This window comes from Trachemys scripta, chromosome 1, assembly GCF_013100865.1.
Source record: "Trachemys scripta elegans isolate TJP31775 chromosome 1, CAS_Tse_1.0, whole genome shotgun sequence".
NCBI classification, from domain to species: domain Eukaryota; kingdom Metazoa; phylum Chordata; order Testudines; family Emydidae; genus Trachemys; species Trachemys scripta.
This window is the reverse complement of record NC_048298.1, coordinates 303,881,261-303,903,576: the sequence shown is the minus strand read 5'-3', so window position 1 is coordinate 303,903,576 and position 22,316 is coordinate 303,881,261. Positions and strand designations below refer to the sequence as shown.

The 22,316-nt window shown below is 42.5% G+C and overlaps 1 protein-coding gene across 1 annotated transcript in view; it reads right to left on the bottom strand.

Annotated features, from left to right (window-relative positions):
- Nucleotides 1–22,018, bottom strand: part of MTMR6 (myotubularin related protein 6) — a 33,585-nt gene extending 11,567 nt beyond the window's left edge. The window contains exons 1-8 of the mRNA XM_034758736.1: nucleotides 21,906–22,018; nucleotides 15,719–15,835; nucleotides 12,161–12,323; nucleotides 9,453–9,610; nucleotides 8,581–8,709; nucleotides 5,797–5,931; nucleotides 3,650–3,782; nucleotides 1,031–1,140 (exon numbers count right to left, since the gene is read on the bottom strand). Of these exons, the coding sequence (XP_034614627.1) occupies nucleotides 1,031–1,140; nucleotides 3,650–3,782; nucleotides 5,797–5,931; nucleotides 8,581–8,709; nucleotides 9,453–9,610; nucleotides 12,161–12,323; nucleotides 15,719–15,835; nucleotides 21,906–21,929 (969 nt within the window). The 5' untranslated portion in view covers nucleotides 21,930–22,018. The remainder of the gene's footprint in view (nucleotides 1–1,030; nucleotides 1,141–3,649; nucleotides 3,783–5,796; nucleotides 5,932–8,580; nucleotides 8,710–9,452; nucleotides 9,611–12,160; nucleotides 12,324–15,718; nucleotides 15,836–21,905) is intronic.
- Nucleotides 22,019–22,316: the final 298 nt, after the last annotated feature.

Genomic DNA, 22,316 nt, shown 5'->3' with positions numbered 1-22,316 from the left:
CAAATATTAATGATTAACCTGTTGAATTGGAGATATTTATGAAGTCATTGGGAGGTGAACTATCTGCTTCAATTACCTTTGGTAAATGAAATAACCAAACAATCATTCATTTTCTGATATAGCTATAAAACTAAATCTGAAAAGTTTTCAAAATAAATCACTTTAAAAATGTATAGTGTGTACCTTCTAAAAATGAAACCTATATCTATCCCTGAGTTGTGAAGAATATGTATTACGGTTATAACAACCAACAAGAATGCACTTTTATGTAGAAATCCATGATTAAATCGAGTCTTCCTGACTAGTGATTTAAATCATGATTTAAATCAATTTGATTTAAATCAAATCCACCCTGATTTTAATTATTATATGATGTGGATTTGCAGAGATTTTATATCTCAAGAGATATAACAAAAATAGCTGTTTAAAAACTGCAAACCACACCATGTAATAAAAAAAAAATTGCTTACCCTATCCCTATAAGTCAGCGCCAGTGCAGTTCTTTGTTAGCTGTGTATCAGAGTATGTTGGGGGGGACTCTGAGTAGGAATTGGCTGATTTGATTCTGAAAAGACTTGAACTAAAAGGAAAGAAAGAAAGAAGTAAAGTTAGAGTTGTGGAACTGGTCCGCTGCTCACTCCTGCTATGTGGAACACTCAGAACATTTAGCTTCCTCCATCCCCATATTCATATATTTACAGGTCAGGTGATCTCTAAACTACGGCTACGTAGCACAAAACTTGGGTAACCTAACGTCCTTTCTTCACACTGGTAGGTGGGCAGCCTTCAAAGAAACCTAAAATATTAGGATGCACATCTGTTCTCTCTAAATATACAGAAACATGTTCTGTTTACATGCTCATGTACTTGGTGTGTAGTTATTTCTAACATAATTAAGATTAATAATGAAGCAAAACATCAACCACTGAGATTATAGCAGCAGCCATCCCCAGTTTACACCTGACAGAATGGTTCTGCCTGTCACCAATCACCATCCCTCCCCCAGAGAAAGAAGGAGCATATGAATTACTTTGGCTAAGAAGATAGCAGCATCCAATACAGCTTTGATATGACGCAGCCAGCCAGAGTTCTCCAAACCAGACAAGAAACTGTTGACAGACAAAGCTTTTGTACCACTGACTGAAATAGAAAGAAAAAAGGCGTTAGAAATTTCTATGGACCTGTAGCTCTCTAGGTGGAGAAAAATAAAATAATTACAGGATAGGCTGATATTCCTCTGAGTTTAAAAATCCATTTGAATTGTTCTCCTCTTCTGGTAAAAGTGTCAGATTCCTAATGTTTCAGAAATGCAAACATGAGTAATAAATAAAATCCTTCAGCTAATATAGATCTTGCAGGTATCTGATCATGAGTTACAGAAGTGAAGAGATACAGTAACTCCTCACTTAACGTTGTAATTATGTTCCTGAAAAATGCGACTAAGTGAAATGATGTTAAGCGAATCCAATTTCCCCATAAGAATGAATGTAAATGGGGGGGTTAGGTTCCAGGGGAAATTTTTTTGCCATACTGTACAGTACTATAGTTGGGAGGTGTCCTCGCCTTACCCCACACAGGCATAGCCCACTGGCACTGGAGACAATGAGGCAGGCATGGAGGCTGAAGGTGCTGTAGGCTAGGAGCAGCACGTTGCACAGCAGCAGCTTCCCCTACTCTGCAAGCACCAGGGTGGCAGGGGCTGAACCCTTGGCCCGCCCATGCCTCCCGTTCCCTTAAGCCCCCCCCCTTACCCCCCCCCTTCCCCCCCCCCCCCCCCCCCCCCCCCCGCCTTTACTCCGCACATCGGTCCTCGCTCCTCCCCCTCCTGCCCACAGCAATCAGCTGGCTTGCAGCATTCAGGAGGCAGGAGTGAGGACACAGTGCGCAGGCTCCCCCTCCCTCCTGAACACCGCAAGCCAGCTGATTGCCACAGGCAGGAGGCTGGGGAGGGAGGGGGGAGGAGCGAGGACGCGGCGCGCAGTCTCCTCCCTCCCCCCTGCCCACGGCAATCAGCTGGTTTGTGGTGTTCGGGGGCGGGGAGGAAGCCTGTGCACCAAGTCCTCTCTGCTCCCCGCTCCCTCCTGAACACCTCAAGCCAGCTGATTGCCACGGGCAGGAAGAGGAGGGGGAAGGCACTGATCCGCAGAGTCTGCTGGCGGGCGGGAGGCGCCGGGGTGGAGGGGCGTAAGGGAGCTGATAGGGGGGTTGCCAGCTGTGGACAAAGCATTATAGCGAAGCATTGCACAACTTTAAAAGGAGCATGTTCTGTAATTGAGCAGGGACATAAGATTGAAACAACGTTAAGCGAGAGGACGTTAAGTGGGGAGTTACTGTACTAAGTCACCAGTGTGGTCAAAATGTAAGGACAACATTCAAGGAAATGGGATTAGTGGTGCCCAGTAGGAAGATCTACCTAATTTAACAGAAGAAGGACAGCACAAGATAAACATGCCACAATCCCAACAGCCTATCAAAAATATTTACCTGGGGAGTAAATCATATAACCAGACAATGTTTACAGTTTTGAACAGTTATCAGTGATTACTCCAGTAAATCACTTTCTTTAAATAATAAAGTAAATGTAGTGCTTGTATAGGCAATGAACTGACAACCTTGGACAGTGAGGCCCTCTGTGTATCTGCAGAACAGATGTGCTGCCGCTTCCTTACTGTAAGTTCCTCCATATTGCCTCACCAATGTACCTCAGATGCAATACAGTGGAGGAGGGAAATTAAGGGGAAATCATTAATAGGAGAGGGTAGTTCTCCCTCAATCATTCTAATTTCTCCCATCTTCTGAGAGTATCAATGTGGGTGCTTCATTGCTGTTGAACATGAAGGGCTATTTTTTTTTGTGATGTGCACAATTGTCAGTCCACAAAAAACAGGACTTCGGACATCAGGTAATCATAAGATGGTAATAGCTTTTTGCCTGTAATTCACTTTGAATCACACACATTACTCTGACTGCCAAGCAACCAGTCTGGCTTGAACCAGGTCAAGTAAATCAAAATAGTTTTGCACTATTCATCCTAGCTGATTGAGAGGTCTGGGCATCAAAATGAAACAGCTACCCACTTGGCTGCCACAAGATCACATGACCATGTGAGCAAAGAGAATTTTTAGTAGAGAGTGAGTGAAGATGTAGCAGTTAGTGCAAAATCAATCCTTTTAGAACTGGTCTCTGATTTCTGAGAGTGAAAGTAAGTGCAGGTACATTTTATAGCACTCAGATGTCAGAGTATTTTATCTGTGAGTGCAATCAAGCATTTCAACATTTAAGTCCTATTGAAAAATCAGGGGTAATACATGCATGTTATAAACCCCAATGGTTTTTTCCTGTAAACCATCTGACATGCTAACAGAATTTGCCTACCTCCACCCAAGACACATTACATGTTAAACTATTTTCCTTAAGACAAATGACTGACAATTCATGAGAGGTCACTGCCCCGAAATTGTGATTAACACTAGCACCTGCCCCTCAGAACTCCATAACAGACACTAAATTCACTGCTGTCAGTAACCAAGTTTGGAAGTTCCTTGGTGTTTTGCATAGACTAACATTAAAAGACCAATGACATGAGAAGGTCACTTATCCTATTTTTGATCATATTCTGTTACACCAGAATTAGAACAATAAAACATACCTTCTAAAAGTTTCTGCAGGCTGGATCTCATTACGTGAATGTTTTCAATTCCAACAAACTGGAATCTAATGTTAGCATAGTTGTCTTCATTTTCATAGCCTTTACCTGCTGCTCTGTTTGCCATTGCATTAAGCTTAGTGAAGGAAAATGCAAATATTTAAAATCAAGAGTTAAAAAGTAAATTGTAAAATCAAAATATAGATTAAGTAACCAAATATCTTCAGCAGGACACTCAGTTAAAAAACAAACTAACACATCCATAAGGATGTTTATGGTATGTGTTTCAGATTTGTGGCAAGACTAATCTGAAAGGATTACTCTGACATGAGAATGACACAACATGTGGGGGGATGTGATATGTAGAAGACTATGAAAAGTAAAAACAATCAGATGTTGAGAGCTGACAAACATGTTGAAAACTGACAAATCTGAATACTATATCCTAATTCTCCTTTTCCCAAATCATAATTGCTTATTTGAAAGATGCCACACAGTAATTAGCCTAAAAGAAAAAGTTAGTACTATGAAGTGTTAAGATACCTGAAGTGTGTAATTTGAAGGGAAAAAAAGATCAGTGTATCCTAAGTAATATGATATCTACAAAATTATGAGGTACCAAAAACAGATCCAGCTGGGCTGGTTCCATTTCACTCAACAAGCCAGCACTTTTTTCTGGAAGCTTCCTCTTGTGCTCCAGAATCTAATGTTTTACAATTAAAATTTAATCTTCTAGTCCTTATGATCAAATAAATTTTAAAATAAGAACTTTTGAGTGGAACCAACAAATATATCTGCCAAAGTCTGCAACTATGGTCCAATAAGTATCAGCTGCACCACTCTTCGCAGTGCAGTGCTAATGCTGAACTTTAACAGCTTATCAGATATGAACAATTAACTATTTTATTGCTGACCAAAACATGTAAAAAAGAGATCTACAGTCTACTTTAAATGACATCTCATTTTGATATCACATATGGATGGAACTTGGTTATAAGTAGAGTTTAGGAAATAATCATCACTTGATATGCCCACCCCTCAATCTGATCAGTGAGGAAAGAAGTAAAGATGTAGTAATGTGAAATTGCTTATTAAAATGTGGTATCTAAACAAACTCTAGGGCTTGAACACTGTCCTGCAGATGCTCTCTCTAGGTTTTACAATTTCTGTCTCCTAATTTCTCCATGCTCCATTAAGGCATGCTCACTATAATTTTACAGCCCTCCAGCTCTGCATCCAATGCTATAATAAAGTCCAGATCAATGTTACACATTTCATCCCAGTTAGATAGCTAAAAGAAGTTTTAAAACTCAAGAGTCTAAAGAAATGGGTGCCCAAATTTGACTCCTAAATCTGTTTATGCACCTAAATAAGTGGCCTAATTTTCACAAGCATTGAACACCTAACAGCTCTCATTAACTTCAATGGGAGCTACTGGGTGCTCAGCACCTTTTAAAATAACATTTATTGCTTGAATATGGAGTCTTGCACTGTAGGCACCCATTTTTAAAAAACTTCACTCAAGTTCAGAGGTGAAATGTGTGTTTCTTCTTATTCAGGTAGCTAACCAAAATGAGTTAGCTAAACTCATCTCACATAGACCATGATCATCATATGAAACAGTAATACTTTTGGTCATTCCCCTGGGACAATTCTGAATCTAGAGCAGGGGTTCTCAACCTCTCTCTTTATGAGGCCCATCCAATAAAAACTGCATGGCCCACCTGTGCCACAACTGTTTTTCTGCATATCCAGCTGATTAAAAGCCAGTGTCGGCATTAGGGGGTAGCAAGCAGGGCAATTGCCTGGGCAAAATGCCACAGGGGGCCCCGCGAAGCTAAGATGCTCAGGCTTTGGCTTCAGCCCCACATGGCAGGGCTTGGGCTTTCTGCCCTGGGCCCCAGCAACTCTAACGCCAGCCCTACTTTCTGGTTTATTTTGGCAGACCCCCTGAAACCTGCTCGCAGATCCTCTAGGGACCTCGGACCCCTGGTTGAGAACCGATGCTGTAGAGATTAAACAGCATGATACAGTACACTCCCAGCACCTGAGCCACATAGTGCCCCCAGTAGCACTTCCATATGTATAAAGTGATCAAGTAAAGGAATTTAAGCTGAACCCTAAGCTGCAGCTCTGATAAAGGTACATACCTTAGGTCGAGTGTCCATGACATACATATAGTGATGAGCAGGGTTGGCTATACTGATCGCATGCAGCATATTTTCATCCTCCAGACACCTGGCACTGAAACCTGAGAGAGGTTGACTGCATCTGCAAATGGCAGCCTAGTACAGAAAACAAAGAATCAGGTAGCAACAATATATTAAGTAACACCTCTAAAAGAATGCTTCAGACATATGTATTCTATAGAGCTGAAACACAGTTAATTCTTTTATTCTGCAGACTATGAAGTGAAAGATAAGCTGAAGAACTAAAGCAAAGATGCTCTAACTTTTTAAATCAAAGTACAAACTTTTATAGTAGACCTTAAATTTAAGTCCCTGACTGCTGTTCATGGACTTGAAAGATCACGTGGCACTTTGATAGTGTAAAGGTTTACCAAATTTTGGAAATATGTCGGAAGATCTTAGACATCTCAGTTTACTTCCTAAAAAAAATTAAGTTTATAATACACAGCCATTTTTCTTACAATAAATGCCTGTCGTGTCTCTACACTCTCAGGATGTTTTCTATTGAATTATTATCTCCCTAAATACAAGACGAATCTACATTTATAATGAAGACAGTCATTTTGTGCTCTTCTACACATCACTTAGGGTATGTCTACACTACGAAATTAGGTTGATTTTATAGAAGTCGATTTTTAGAAATTGATTTTATACTGTCGATTGCGTATGTCCACACTAAGTGCATTAAGTCGGCAGAGTGCGTCCTTACTACCATGGCTAGCATCGACTTACAGAGTGGTGCACTGTGGGTAGCTATCCCATAGTTCCCGCAGTCTCCGCCGACCACTGGAATACTGGGTTGATCTCCCAATGCCTGATGAGGCAAAAACATTGTCGCGGGTGGTTTTGGGTACATGTCGTCAGTCGCCCCTCCCTCCGTGAAAGCAACAGCAGACAATTGTTTTGCACCAGACAGGGCGATTAGAAGAGCACAGCAAGGCGCGCTGCACATCAGAGAGGCTTTGAAAACCAGTTTCATGACTGGCCAGGCTTCGGTGTGACAGTTGTGTGTGTTTCTCCTTGATGCAAACCCATCCCCATTTTTGATTTTAATTCCCTGTAAGCCAACCATCCTCCCCCTTCGAAATAAGGTAACTATTGTTTTGAAACCACGCATTCTTTCTTTATTAATTTAAAAAAAAGAGAGAGAACAGACAAGGTAACCCGGATGGGGTGGGGGAGGAGGGAAGAACAAGGCCACATTGCTTATTGGAGCCACACTAAAAATCAAACTGTTTGAATGACAGCCTTCTGTTGCTTGGGTCATCCTCTGGAGTGGAGTGGCTGGGTGCCGGGAGCCTCCCCCCCTGCGTTCTTGGGTGTCTGGGTGAGGAGGGTATGGAACATGGGGAGGAGGGGAGGCGGTTATACAGTGGATGCAGCGGGGGTCTGTGCTCGTTGGCTTTCCTGCAGCTCTAACAGACGCTTCATCATGTCCGTTTGCTCCCCCAACAGACACTTCATCATGTCCATTTGCTCCCCATTAGCCTAGCATCACGTCCTGCCTCAGTTCTTCGCATGCACTTAATTCTTTCCTGGCCTCTGCCACTGAATGCCTCCATGCAGTAAGTTGTGCCCTATCAGTGCGCGAGGACTGCATGAGCTTGGAAAACATGTCATCGCGAGTGCGTTTTTTTCACCTTCTAATCTGAGATAACCTCAGGGACGGAGAGGATAGGGGAGCATAGAAACATTCTACGCTCTATGATTCTGGGGGGACTGCATGGTCACCTGTGCTGCTGAGTTCGCCACGCTGACCAAACAGGAAATGAAATTCAAAAGTTCTCGGGGCTTTTCCTGTGTATCTGGCTAGTGCATCGGAGTTCAAAGTGAGGTCCAGAGCGGTCACAATGGAGCACTCTGGGATAGCTCCTGGAGGCCAATATCATCGATTTGCATCCACACTACCCCAAATTCGACCCAGCAAAGTCAATTTTAGCACTACTTCCCTCGCTGGGGAGGAGTACAGAAGTCGATTTTAAGAGTCCTTTAGGTTGACAGAACGGGGTTGGTTGTATGGACGCATTCATTTTTAAATCGACCTAACGCAGCTAAATTTGACCTAACCCCATAGTGTAGACCAGGCCTTAAACTCCAGCCTGGCCAATATAAAAACTGTAATTCTCTCCTTGACAGCAGTATTCTTTAAGGGGTGTAACGCACATTCCCTGATAGGTAACACTCACAAATACATCACTCTGTGGATACAACTGGCAGTTGCCTATGTGTAGCTTTACAATACTGGCCCTTCAGAAACTGCTGAACTCACAGGAGCAGTTGATATAACTGCTATTCCCTCAGATATATATCAGGATTGAAATGGACTGCTGCTGCTCCATACAAACAACCCTCCTCTATGGAGTCCCACAGGGCTTGATTTTCTCTCTTCCTGCCCTCCTTCCCTCTTTAACAAATTATTTCCATGGTTCATAGCATTTTGGAACAAAAGGATTTTATTCTTGATATTCCAACAAGTACAAAAACACAGAGGATTTGATCATCAGCTGACCTTAAAGGCCCTATTTTTGGAAGTTTTAAGAGATTCAATTGACTAGTGAAGAATTTTACAGTTGGCTAAGCAGGACCTAAGCATCTCATTAGCCATCAGCAGTGTCAGAGATTAAGAAACTAGCATTGTTCTATGAACCTGGGTTATTATACTTACCTTCCTATCTTTCCTGGACCAATGGCATCTGTTGAGAAATAGTTTTAGCCCACTTGTGCTGAAAAGAAATCAGACTGTACCTCTTTATCTCTGTGATAATATGATAACACTGGGAATCTTCCTTTGCTTCTAAATTTGGAGCTACCAACGATTACGGGCTTGCTTGCAGTTCTGGGAACATAAAGTTCTCTGGGATAGGAGTCACAAATCTGCAGGACAAAATAAATGTACAATGTAAGTGTTTCATTTACAGACTATATCAAATCTGGTGCAAGATTTCTAACAGTGGACTGCTGTCCTTGCATGAATCATGACAGCTTTGTGGATAAGAAGGTGGTTATAGCAGGGCTAGATGACACAGGTAAAAACACTTGCACCTGACATACAGAAATATGCCCATAATCCTTCCTAATGTACACACTCCAGAAGTGATACATGGATTAAAGGGTATGAAAGAATGATTAAATGAAAATCATACACTGTGGAAGGGGACTGAGACACCAGTGTACAGTCTATCAAAATGAGACCACAGAGAATAATTCCACAGTAGTAGTATAGAAAGATCACACCCCTTGCACCTATCCCCAATGTCACTAATGCAAGGGTAGGCTTCTCCCTCACTGAAAGAGTTGTTCTGCTGCTCCTTTACAACAGGATTTCCATGGCTTACCCTCAAAATAGGACTGTCACTGAGGGAAAATGAGAAAGAAACCATGCTATCAAAGACTATCCCAACACCAAAAAAACGAACGGGGAGGGAGAGAGTCACAAGTAGGCTCTCCCATCTTCTGCATCCTTTCACTTTAGGCAGCAAACTCATGACTCAAAAGGGTATGTGGTTTGCAAGACATTGCAGATATTGTGTTGGACTGGAATCAGAGGTTATAAAATCAAACAGGCATAAAAATAAACATGTTTCCTCCACTGCAACAGATTCTCTATTATCCTTTACCTCATAATCACGATTAGCATCGGACAACTGCCAGTTAGAGTTTGGCACTCCCATCCGCTTATATTCTTCTGCTAGGTCAATGAGCTGCCAGCCTTGCAGCCGCTTAGACTCATTTTGTTTTGGATTGTAAGAGAAGGCATACAGTTCATTGTAGCTTGCTAAAGGAAACAAGAAAATAAGATATTATGCATGGAGTCAGATCCCAGAGTCTTTTTTGTCAGAAAAAGGGCAGGAATAGTTGAATTCATCATCTGATTATCTTTGTAGTTCTGTAACTGGGCAAGATATTTTATAAGTATTCATGGTGGGTAAACTTTTCGAAAATGCCTACGTCACTTAGACTAAGCGACTTTGGTGCTTTTGAAATATTTTACTCAGTATGTAACTTCTGCCCCAAAGAGTTTACAATCTGAAGTCACACAGGTACCATACAGTTAACTGACAAAAAAAGATGAATGGACATCAGCACAGGTAAATTTGGTGGAATGTAGGTTTCAGTATTTTCTGAAAAATAGGGTGGTTCCTAGCCATATGTCAACTGGAACATTTTCAAGGTTTAAGGGGCAACATTAAGAGTAGCACAAAGTTAGGAGTGGATTAGAGATAAAGCAGGGGTCTCAAACTCAATTTACCTTAGGGCCACTGCCAATCCTCAAATCCTCCCAGCAGGCCAGTAATGTCACTCATACCACCCAGAACCCGCCCCCCAAAACTCTGCGCTGCCCCCCCGCCTAAGGCTCTGGGAGGGAGTTTGGGTGCAGAAGGGGTGAGAGATTGGGCTTTGGGGTAGGGGATTGGGTTGCAGGCTCTGGGCTCGAGTTTGGGTGCTGGGTGCAGGCCCTGGAAGGGAGTTTGGGGGCAGGAGGAAGTATGTGGGGAGGAGGTGGGGTACAGGCTCTGGGAGGACGTTGGGGGCTGCGGCACTTACCTGGGGCTCCAAGGCGGGGCGGGCTGGGGGGGGCCTCCGCGCACAGCTGCCCCCAGGCACCGCCCCGCAGCTTCCCATTGGCCACAGGGGTGCTCGGGTGGGGGCAGCACACGGAGGCACAGCCCCGCCCCAGGGCCGCAGGGAGGGGCAGGCAGACATGTGGAGCAAGCAGGCAGATGCCGCTCAGCTCTCCTGTGCAGCCGGGGACCCGGGCCATGTAAATCGCCCCAAGCACCGCCCCCGCAGCTCCCATTGGTGGGAACTGTGGCCACTGGGAGCTGCAGGGGCGGTGCCTGCGGACAGGGCAGTGCGCAGAGCTGTTTGGTCATGCAGAAGCCAGAGGGGAGACATGCCGCTGCTTCCAGGAGCTACTTGAGGTAAACACTGCACAGAGTCTGCACCCCTGAGCCCCTTCCACCCACCAACCCTCTGCCCTGATCCACTTTCCTGCTCTCCAAACCCTTCGATCCCAACCCAGAGCACCCTCCTGCACCCCAATCCCTCATCCCCAGCCCCACCCCAGAGCCTGCACCTCAACCCCCCACCCAACCCCCTGCCCCAGCCCGGAGCCCCCTCCCGCACGCTGAATTCCTCATTTCTGGCCCCACCCTAGAGCCCGCACCCCCAGCCAGAGCTCTCACCCCCTCCTGCACCCCAACCTGAATTTCATGAGCATTCATTGCCTGCCATATAAATTTCCATACCCACATGTAGCCTCTGGGCTAAAAAGTTTTCCCACCCCTGTTCTAGCAGCTGGAAGAATGTATAAAAGAGGGACAGTGACATCACCACTTGGCCTCTCTCCTGCTCTATCTTAACACCTAGAAGACTATTTGGAAGACAAAAGACTCTGAGCTGGGGCGATTGGTCCCAGGCTGAGAAGGGAATTCAGCCTGTGTATTAAGAACTGTAAACTGCCTGGGACATCCAGTGGGGTGAGAAAAAGTTGCTGGATTCAAATCTTGCTTAGTTTGTTAAAGTTTAGACTTTAGACTGCAATTTTATTTTTATGGCCTTATGTAACCTACTTTGACCTCTATGGCTAGCACTTATAATTTAAAACCTATCTTGCTTTAGTTAATAAACTTATTTTAATGTTTTATCCTTACCAGTGGGTTTATCTAAAGTGCTTGGGTAATCTGTTCAGATTACAAAGGCTGGTGCAAATCGTCTGTCCTTTGACAAAGTGACAAACTAATCAATGAGATTGCACTGTTCAAGAGAAGATCTTCAGCAGTGTAAGACAGTACATTTCTAGGGTACAAGGCTTGGGGGCTGGAGGAATTGGTTGGAGTCTCCCTCTGTATAATCCATGAATGGCTTAGAGAGCATTCATGCAACTCAGCTGGGCATGTCTCTCCACAAGTTGATAGCTGAGTGATCACAGCACTTGGAAGGGTTTGCTGTTTGTCACTGGCATAACATTGTGAGAGACAGCCCAGGCTGAAAAGTTTAAGGGGACTCAGTGGTCCCAGAGTCTAGGTTGTACCCGAAGGGATGTGACAACCAGCAGTGACTTTTATAAATGCGGTTTCACAATCACTTAAGATCTCACCCTCTCCCATACCCGTACGTCAGCACACTCAAAACTACACACAGAGTAACAGCTACCAAAACTACGCACAGTAGATCAATGGCTTTCTGTGTTTATGCCGCTCAAATTCAGAGACTTTACAGAAGCCTCACATTTAACAACAGAAATAGCACAAAGTCCAGAGTTGTTTTGCAGAATGGTGGCATAAACATACACTGCAAGGTCTTGTGCACTTGAAAGTCATACCTGGTTTTGACAGTTGCAGCAAAGAGTTGTAAATGTCATGACAATCCCTTTCTCTGGGAACAATAAAGTGAACTACCCTGAAGTTCTTGCACTGGATCACAAGAGGGCAGCCTGAAGTAGTCAAGGCAAGTTTCTCCACTGCAGCGATATGATGATGCAGTATCTATGGCACACAAGAATTCATAATTCAAGTCTTACTGTAAGATGTTAGTTAATAGCACTTTAAAATATACTTTTGAAAAGAGACACAAAGTATATTGTTAAACATAACTGAACAAGCTAGTCAAAAATCCTTATACAATAGGTTTAATTTGTTAAAGAAATTTCTGACACTGGCATTTTGGTCAACCTATCCCAGGGGTAGGCAACCTATGGCACATGTGCCGAAGGCGGCACGCGAGCTGATTTTCAGTGGCACTCACACTCCCTGGGTCCTGGCCACCGATCCGGGGGCTCTGCATTTTAATTTAATTTTAAATGAAGCTTCTTAAACATTTTAAAACCCTTATTTACATTACATGCAACAATAGTTTAGTTATATATTATAGACTTGTAGAAAGAGACCTTCTAAAAATGTTAAAATGTATTACTGGCACTCGAAACCTTAAATCAGAGTGAATAAATGAAGACTCGGCACACCACTTCTGAAAGGTTGCCAACCCCTGACCTATCCTAACCATTTATTTGAAATTATGCTCCTTCTCTTCCGCTAAACTTCAAAGGATTACCAGTATGTCACAAACTTCAAGCGAATATCTTTCTTCACACATAATGCAAAGGTAAATCTTCAAAAAGGCAGGTCAATCACTTTCTATAAAGCTCCGTTGCCTGAAAAGCTGTATCCATTTAGGTGTTGGGAAGATATGTGGTTAGTTGCTTTCCACGTCTGGGAGAGCTCTTAAGTTCAAAGGATCAAAAATAGCAACCAAACAAAACAGCTAAAAGTACAGAAAAAGTTATTTTAGTTAACCTTTTAACTAGATTTAGTTGAACATTTTTCATCAAAATGATTTTCGGGAAGGAAAAAAAAGTCTTTTTTGCAAAAGTGAAATTAAATTTTGCAAAAAAAAAATTAATTCAATTTTCTGTCCTGAAAATTGAAAGGAGGGTTTCTCAGCTCCCTGTCTAGAAGGCTTTTGTCAATTTTGCTTTCCTTCTGTAGGCTGTGAAATTGACACAAATTTTTCCAGGAGGGCTGCTTAGGTTGAACACCTTAGCTTTCGGCCTCTCCAACACCAGAGCTGATGGTAGTGAGGGAGAGACAGGAAGGCTGAGCACCCTGCTCTTTGACAGCAGGCCTGAGAGGCTATTTTCAGAGTAGCAGCCGTGTTAGTCTGTATCCGCAAAAAGAAGAACAGGAGTACTTGTGGCACCTTAGAGACTAACAAATTTATTAGAGCATAATTATATGCATCCGAAGAAGTGGGCTGTAGTCCACGAAAGCTTATGCTCTAATAAATTTGTTAGTCTCTAAGGTGCCACAAGTACTCCTGTTCTTTTTGAGAGGCTATTGTCAATTTCATTTTCTGCCAGATCCTTCCATGCCAGCAGCTAAGAAGGCTAAAAAGTTTTGGTTCTCCAGAAACAATTTTTCTTGAAACCCCTTTTTGTGGAAAAAAAAATACAGCATTTCACCTCAGGTCAGGAGGAAAACATGGAATCTTTTGCAGGAAGGGATTTCCATTATCAGCCAGTTTTAATCTTAACACAAAACTCAGTTTTACTATCCTCAAACTTTAGTTTTAAGCAGTTGGACCAGTACTTGACATGCAGAAGATGGACTTTCTAATGAAGAATGTGAAGGTTACCTTACATTTATGCCTATAACTGTAGTTTATGTTAGTGCTCTTTACTTTTGACATCAATTCCTAGAATCAGCCTCTCTTTACCCACACAGGTGTGAGCTAAGAGGCAGCATAATCTGTTCATGGGAACAGGATGAAAAGAGAGATGAGAAAGATCTACTATGAATTATTCTACAGCTACTCATCTGGATGATCTAGATGTTATACTCAGACTCCAAAGTCAGTTCCATACAACTTCTCTCCCACCAAACCACCACCTCAACCACAATACATATCCTTTGAGGGAAGAAAGAATTAACATAGGAATTTTACTAATTTTTTTTTTTTTTTTTTTTTTTTTTTTACCAGACATGTAAACACAACAGATCAAATATGAAAAAAATGTATGTGTGATTTAACAGTTGTTTTCCTATGCAGGAAAGCCACAGATACAGTCTGCTTCATCTGAGACATTGAAAGGAACATATTGTTCAGCCCTCTTACTACCACAGTTGTTTTCTCCTCTTAAGACTCAAATAAAATTAGACAGGAGTTTAAGAAAGCATTTTGCAAGACATGTATTTGAGAGGAAGAGACTAGATTTCAACAACAGAATTTTATACAGTGGAACCCAGTTTATCCAATCTAATTGGGACTGGGGCCAAATCAGATAATCAAAAATCCAGGTAATATGGAGAATGGACAAAGAGGTTCAACCCCTGGCAGCAAGGCCCAGGGCTGAGAGCAGGAGCTGAGCCCCACCACCCACAGATTCAGTTAATACGGAGAGCCAGATAATGTAGGCTCAGATAAATGGGGGTCTACTATACTAACAATGATTAAAGATGCTCTTATATATACTCTGTCTATAAATTTACTTCAGTACAAGTTGTACTGTGGATACAACTGGACTGACTTCAAGGACATTAAAATGAAGTAAAGCACAATGGGAACAATCAGTGCTTTTGAACTTTTTTTTGTTAACATGTACAGCACCTTTCATTCTGAAGAATTCCAAAGCTTCTTCAAAACTATGTACTGTATCCACAGAAACACTGAAGTACAGATTCCACTGAGACAGCGGGCAGCAGCTAGCCAAGCAGGTAATCAGGATACAGGACTAAGGTCATAGCTGAGATGCTCATACCTTTTTTAAAAACCTACAAGATCTTCAGTGTTCATGCAGAACTGACACCCTTGGGTTTTGCGGTCTCATTTAAGGCTACAAGGATTTGAACCTCAAGTTCAAGGTAATCTAGATATGTTAAACCTGATGCTTAGAACACTAAACAATCTCTTCCCATCTGATAGCACAGAAAGTCAAAGTGGTAGAGATCTACACAAAGTCACCATACACAAATGAAGAACTAATTGGCATGACCATCTTTTAATAGACAAGAAATGGAAATTAGCTGCATAATGATGATTTTCAGAGATACCAAGCACCCACAGCTCCCACCTTTGAAAATCAGGCAGCTATTTAAGTGCTTAAATAATATGGATTTACTTTAGACTCCCAAGTTTTAAAATATTAGCTATAATGACAAGATGCAGCACTTAAGCCTGGTCACTGGCACAATAAGAGTATAGATTGTGAATCTATTGCTTATTGTTTGTGTGCATCATGAAGTAGGGGAAAATATTTGAGAAACTATATCCAGTTAATTATTTATCTTTAATTAGACATGCACAAGAAGAAAAAAAAGGAAAAGATAACACATTTGGAGAAGCTATGCATTTTCAGGCTATAAGATAATGCATCTGATATCCTTACCCAAGTCTCCTTCTGGCTGGAGTCTATAAATAACAGATGCGTTGCTGTAAGGTACAGAGTTCCCATTAACGATTTGTTGCTGGTGCTGAAACGGTCTATTAATTTCACCTGCTCTACCTGCAGGAAGGGGGGGAAAAAAACATTTTACAGGAAGTAAAAAATGACTGAACATTGCGGGGAAAACCTTCCCTGACAGTGAGATCTATCAGCCTGTGGAATAATCTTGAAAGTGGTAGAAGCTCAAATACATTGCACATTTAAAACTACACCGGAAAAATACTAGGAAGCAAGCAATAGCAAACAAATCTGATTTGCCAGGAAGATTAACTAGGTAATCCCATTCAACACAATGCACAATAAATACACAAGGCTAGGATCATAAGTAGATTCAATTCTCATCTGTAAAGTTAAAATTTTTCAAATAAAGAATCACGTTCTGTTCTGCTACGTATTAGGGATTATTTTCCACTGGTGTTGATCGGTGCATTTAAGAACCATTTTGAAAGCAAGAGGTATAATTTGCTAAAGTAGAAAACATGTAGCATCCAAGTCTATCTGAAGTATAGCAGCAAATCCTCAAACAACAGTAAGTATATTATCCTGTTATGTAGAAGTCTCGAGTATTGAATTAACATTTTTTTTTCCTTCCGAGGTTTTCTGTATCCCTGTCAGAGCCCACGGACCAACCTGTCCTGACTTCATTTTCACTCCCACTTTGTACTGTTCCCACCCTCCAAAACCTAGGTCATGGTGTAATGACTTGCTCTCTGGTAGTGAACTGGAAACTCCCAGTAAAATGGAAACAAGGGCTACTATCAGCAAAAAGACATTCTCCTAAAATAGCAGAGGACTTGTTTTTAGAATAGAGAGCCCCTGCGGGGAGAGATCTCTCATGCTGGCACCCAACCAAAAATCTTCCCATTCTTAACCCCAATAAAGGAATATTTCATAAAAAGGGGGTTTAGATAGCCCACAATTTAGCTGGCATGAACAAAGCCCTTTAAAAACTCCACACAGTTTGTTTTACAAGAAACAAACATTACACGACCCTATATGTGAAACAACACAACACAAAAGCACAACAGTGAAAGGCTGGTCTGTACAGTCCTCATTATTTCTTGGCAGGACTGTCTCATTAGTGCCAAGTTAGAGCTGTGTTACTAGGGGCCCAACGCTGTTCCCATTAAAGTCAATGGCACAACACCCAATCACTTCTATGGCAGCAGGATCAGCACCCAGGAGAGGTGGCTGTGACAGCATAGATAAAGCCCTGGATCAACAAAGCAGGCATCTGCATTTCCTAGATATTACCTCGATAATGCAGGCACAGATAATGGTATCATTCTAGATGACCGGAGTACTGCTTTACCGCGTTATATCCGAATTCATGTTATATCAGGTCGCGTTATATCGGGATAGAGGTGTAGTTTGGAAGCAATATTTTGACAAAAAATAACATTGTCTCTAAGAATTGTAGAGAGCTTTCAATAGCAGGATGGAAACCAGTCACCCCAACAATATATGAAATCTATTTACAGTGACCAGAGACACAGGAGAGGACTGAGTACTTGATTGGGACTGGTAGTGATGATCAAAGACTGCATAACAAAGGACATGTCTTGAATGTTCTCTAGTAAGATGGCTAGTATATCACAGAAGAAAAATACAACAATCTTAAGTCTTGCCTTGCAAGTGTTTAAAAAGCGATTAAACTCTGAGAAGTAACTAAATATTGTATTCTGTCATTCCAGGTTTACTGTCTTGCCATGACTCCATATCAAATTTGTTCAGGTTACAAACAGATTTCCTGCCCCCAAAACCCTTATTAAATACCATGCCTGCAAACTCATCCTGAGATCCAACAGCCAAGTTGTTCTCCTTCTGACAAAAATATTACTAGTAAAAGACCCTACAGTGGAATGGACTCAGAAGTACTGATGATTTTTGAAGCAGAAATTAATCCCATAGCTGTATTGTGCTCCAATAGTAAATAAGCTAAAAAGTACTACAATTGAATTCTTTCACTAAAAGAAGATTTTAATTGGAATACACATAAGAAACAAATGTGTGGTGCTCTTTTCTGAGCATAACCATACTATTTCTTTAGTTTAACCAAAAAAAAAAAGATTGACAAACTGTCACTCCTGTACAATGTAAGCATCTAAGTACATTACAAAAGCTTGGCCAGACACTTGTAGAGTTCATTTCAGATTTGTTTAAAAAAGTAAAGAGCACCATAACTGGAAAGTCCGTCCACAGGCTGAACACAGTTATGTGTATGGCTTTATAGATCACAGAGTCAGTGGTAAGACGACTGGATGCATGTGTCAACAGTGCTCATTGGTAGAATACTGGGCCCAACAGTCGCTGCTCTTTAAATATTCTGTGACTGTGTGGGTTAGGCTCTAGTGCACCGCTGCTAAGGTTCCACTGAGCACTAAAGTGGCACTACTAGGGGAACTGAGGCAGAAGCACAGGGACTGGGCTCTCCTAACCCCACTTCACATAGAATCCATCTCACTCACACCGCCCTTTATCTTTATTTTGCATGTTTAGTTCAAAGAGGAACAATGGATAAAATGTTGAAATGTATGTAAGGATTTAGGAGCTAAAGTCCCATTTTCAAATGCAATTTAAGCACTTCAAAGCGTAAATCTTATTGAAAGAGAATGGGATTTACGTTCCCAAGTCAATTAGGTGCTTTAGAAAATTTTACTCAATATGTGCTGTAACAGCAATGAACACTAAGGGCAACTCCAAAGTTCCAAAGAGAATTTACAATTACAAACTCAATCCACAATAAAATAGCCTCATTACTGAGACTGGAAAGGAAAGGGAAGGAACTTCATGATTACCTCTTCAGATTAATGTTCTCACTGCCAGCCCATTGGTCTAGATCGGCGTGTCATTGCACTGTTGCCCCTAGACCCCCCTATAAGTTTTGCCTTCAAGCCAGGATTCCATTTGCAGCATTCATAGTTTGTTTAGCCATTTACTATACCATCCACGTGGAAAAACAAAATCTCCAAAGAGCAGTCAGATTAAAAAAGTAAATATGCCTCCCATAACAGTCAGAACAAAGTCCAGCCTAAACTATTATGCAGAAGGAATTTGCAAGATATTTATATTTGAATTGCCCCACTGCCCATGATAGATCTGCTTACATTTATTATCAACTGGTATATGCCTGCTTGCCTGCCTTCCTCCACTCCCATGCACATTATATCCTCCAAAGTTTATTTGAAAAAAAATCCAAACAAACAAAGCAAGCACATTAGTAGACATGTTTCATAATTGAACAGAGTCCTTTCATAACCAACCTTGGTCATTCCTGACAATTCAATCCCACATTTTAATGTGAATTGTTTCTAGCAGGATTTAAAAATAATATTAGTCTCTGACAGAGCACCCTCAAAAAATTCAGGACATACCATTTAAATTTCCTTTTAAAAAATTAAATTTCTCTCTCTTCATCTGATTATATTTACAGATAAAAGGATATTTTTGACAAGAGAGAAACTTAGGCCCAATTCCTGCAATTAACTCTGCACAGTCAAATCCTGTACCCATCCTGAGCCTCATTGATTCCTATGGGATTGGGCCTACACAGAGCTAGGTGGAGGTTTGATGCCAAAATAACTACTTGGAAATCGGTGAACCTAGCTAACCCAGTTTCCTGTCAAATTTAAAGTTAAAAGTAAAACATATCTATATTCTGGATTGCTACTTTCATTTACAGGAGTTAAAATTTGCTGTAGTAAAAACAAAATTCTCAAACATTACTTTAAAAATGACAATGTTTCTTTCAGTCTATTCACTTGTCTCTAATATGTTAGTTTTGTGTAGCATAATAAGTCTTAATTTATGTAGCTTTGTTGGCAAGCAGCTGACTGATCAAACCCTCCCCAGCCATAATGAGTTTTATATTGATGCATAAAAAAAATTAAAAACCGATAACCTGCTCCCTTAATTAAATATTGGCTATAACCACAGTAGTTTAAAAACTGGAACGTGACATCATCCCCTTCCGCCATATGTCTATAAATCTTTATGGTCAGACTGCCTGATCATTAAATGAATAGCTTGTGAGGTGATGGCTTCTGGGGAACTGCAGATAATGCAGTCTTCAGCAGCCTTTGCAGACAGCAGCCTCCAGCAAGAAGAGAGGGAGTGCTGAACTGCAACTCATTCGGCATATCAAAAAAACACCAGACACCACAGAAACACAGACATCAAGTAGTTTCAACTAGGAACATTTTTGCTTCTGCCATTTGCTTCTTTATAACATATAAAGAGGGCCTGAACGTTTTGTTTATATTGAATTCCCCTTACTACTTCTTTTCTTTACCATAGGAAAAATATCAGGAATGTCTACTCTGGCCTAACCACTGAGCTATAAGTGGTTTTTCTGGAGATGTCTCAGAGAATGCATTCTATTAGCTCTCACACTAACTGAAGGGGCAAGGGTGATGAATCTTTAACAAAGGCATTCTTTCTCCACAGTATGACCTACCTACGTTAGAAAACAGATGCACACAAGTTTTAAAAAGTTACTAAAAATCCTCTCGCTCATCCTTCACTCTCTTGATTCGTGATATCATTGGAGTAGTTTTGCAGACATCATCATCTACACTAGGAACATTTTCTAAATATTTCCCACCATAACAACAATTCATGTCAATTTGTGCTTACAATGTTAGAAAGAATTTTTTTCACATCAAGGTCCCAGAAGCAAAGACAAGGTTTTCATCTCGAGGCCAAAAGACCAAAAACATCAAGACACTTGATCACGGCCTTGGATAGACCAAGAGACTACCTATACTTGACCAGAGCTCAGAGAGTACTAGAATAGACTAGCAGTCAGCACTTCACTCATTGACTTTGCTCAGAACAAATCTAATTGACATGGTATTAAAGATGCTGGCAATCTGTCTACAGTAGAGCCATGATCCAGCATGGGCAGTCCCTTATGCCCGTGCAGGGCTCTACTGAAGTCAACTGGGCTCTACACTGGCGGATAGATGGCCATGCATGAATCAGCTTGGACGATGACTGTTTACAGGCCCCATCAGTTGTGTTCTAGCTCTACTGGGAACCATAAAGAACTAAAAATTGGTTCAAATCCATTTTTTTCCCTTTGCAGGTCATCTTTAAAGAGGAATCATCAATTTAAAAATCACATTTCTGTATGAATTTTCCCTACTATTCATATAAAAATAAATCATAAAACCAGAATGGGGAAGAGAGTTTCCATTTCTTTGCCTGTTTACTTTGTACACAAGATGTTGTCAGATGTACAACCACTTGCACCATTTCCTCTGCATGACTTCTGTTTGAGTCTTTCACCCAGCAAAAGGAAAATATTAAAAAAAAAAAAATTTTTTTTTATTGTAAAACCACAGGAACTGACAGAGAAACACACTCCAGGGGAACTTGGCAACTATTTTTAACCCCCTTTGAACATAATTATATTTCCAGCTGACATCTATAGTGTGTACACTGAATATTTTCCTTTGGTGGGGTTATATCCTGCTCTGGGTGGGGAAGACAGGAGATGACTTGATCTGGAAAGTCTGCTCTATCTCTACCTTCTGTGATCCGTGAGGCACAGGAGGAAAAATGCGTCCTGTGACCGCTCCCATCGCGGAAACCATGTCAGCGCGGAGTGGGGAGAACACAGGCAGGGACGGGGAGGTGGCTTTGCAGAGAGACTTTCACCACTCCCAGTTTTGTCTGTATTTCACAAACCTGCTGCACCAAACCGGCCGCGACTCCAAAGAGGGACCTGGGGGGGGGGGGGGAGAAGATCCTGCCAGCAGAGAGCGGCCCCGGCCCTGTCTGTACCCAATATCCCTCACAGCTCCCCCAACGCAGCAGAGACTCACCTGCCATCCTCCCGGCAGCATCTCCCCAAAGGTCCCTCTCCTATGGCGCCGCCACGCCTCCCCCACAATACTACCACCCCTATGGCCCCCCACCGCCCTCCCGCACCCAGCTCCCTACTACCTGCAGCCCCCCCGTGACCCCCGCACCCTCCATGGCCCCCCACTTCCCCCAGTGACCCAACCACCCCTATGACCCCCCGGCCCCCTACAGTGACCTCCGCACCCCCATGGCCCGCAGCGCCCTCCCGCACCCGGCCCCCGATTGCCCCGCAGCGCGGGGAGGGGGCGGCGGCGGCGGGTACCTTGGTGGTGCGGATGTGCTCCATGGTAGCTCCCGCCGCCGCTCACAGCTGCCACCGCCCCGCTACGCCCGGCGTCTCCCTGCCAGAGCCGCCGTCACCTGGAGACATTTCCGGGAAAGGGGGGGAGTCGGCGAGGGAGCGGCCCAGAACTGCCTGGGAAGAATCCGCGCAGCGCCCCCTGCCGCCTGGGGGACTCATCGGGCTCTTACAGGGCCCCCGGCTGGATGTGGTGGGTGCTGAACTCGCCCCTGCGTTAAAGGCAGCAGCTCTGTGAGCCAGCCCCCAGTCCTGCCCAGCAGCATCTCGGTCACCACGGTGGGAACCACACAAAACTGTCACTCCTCCTTTGCCCAGCTAACACTAATGGAGAGATTAGCCCCTGTGCAGGGCAAGGCCTAGCAGGTACCAGTT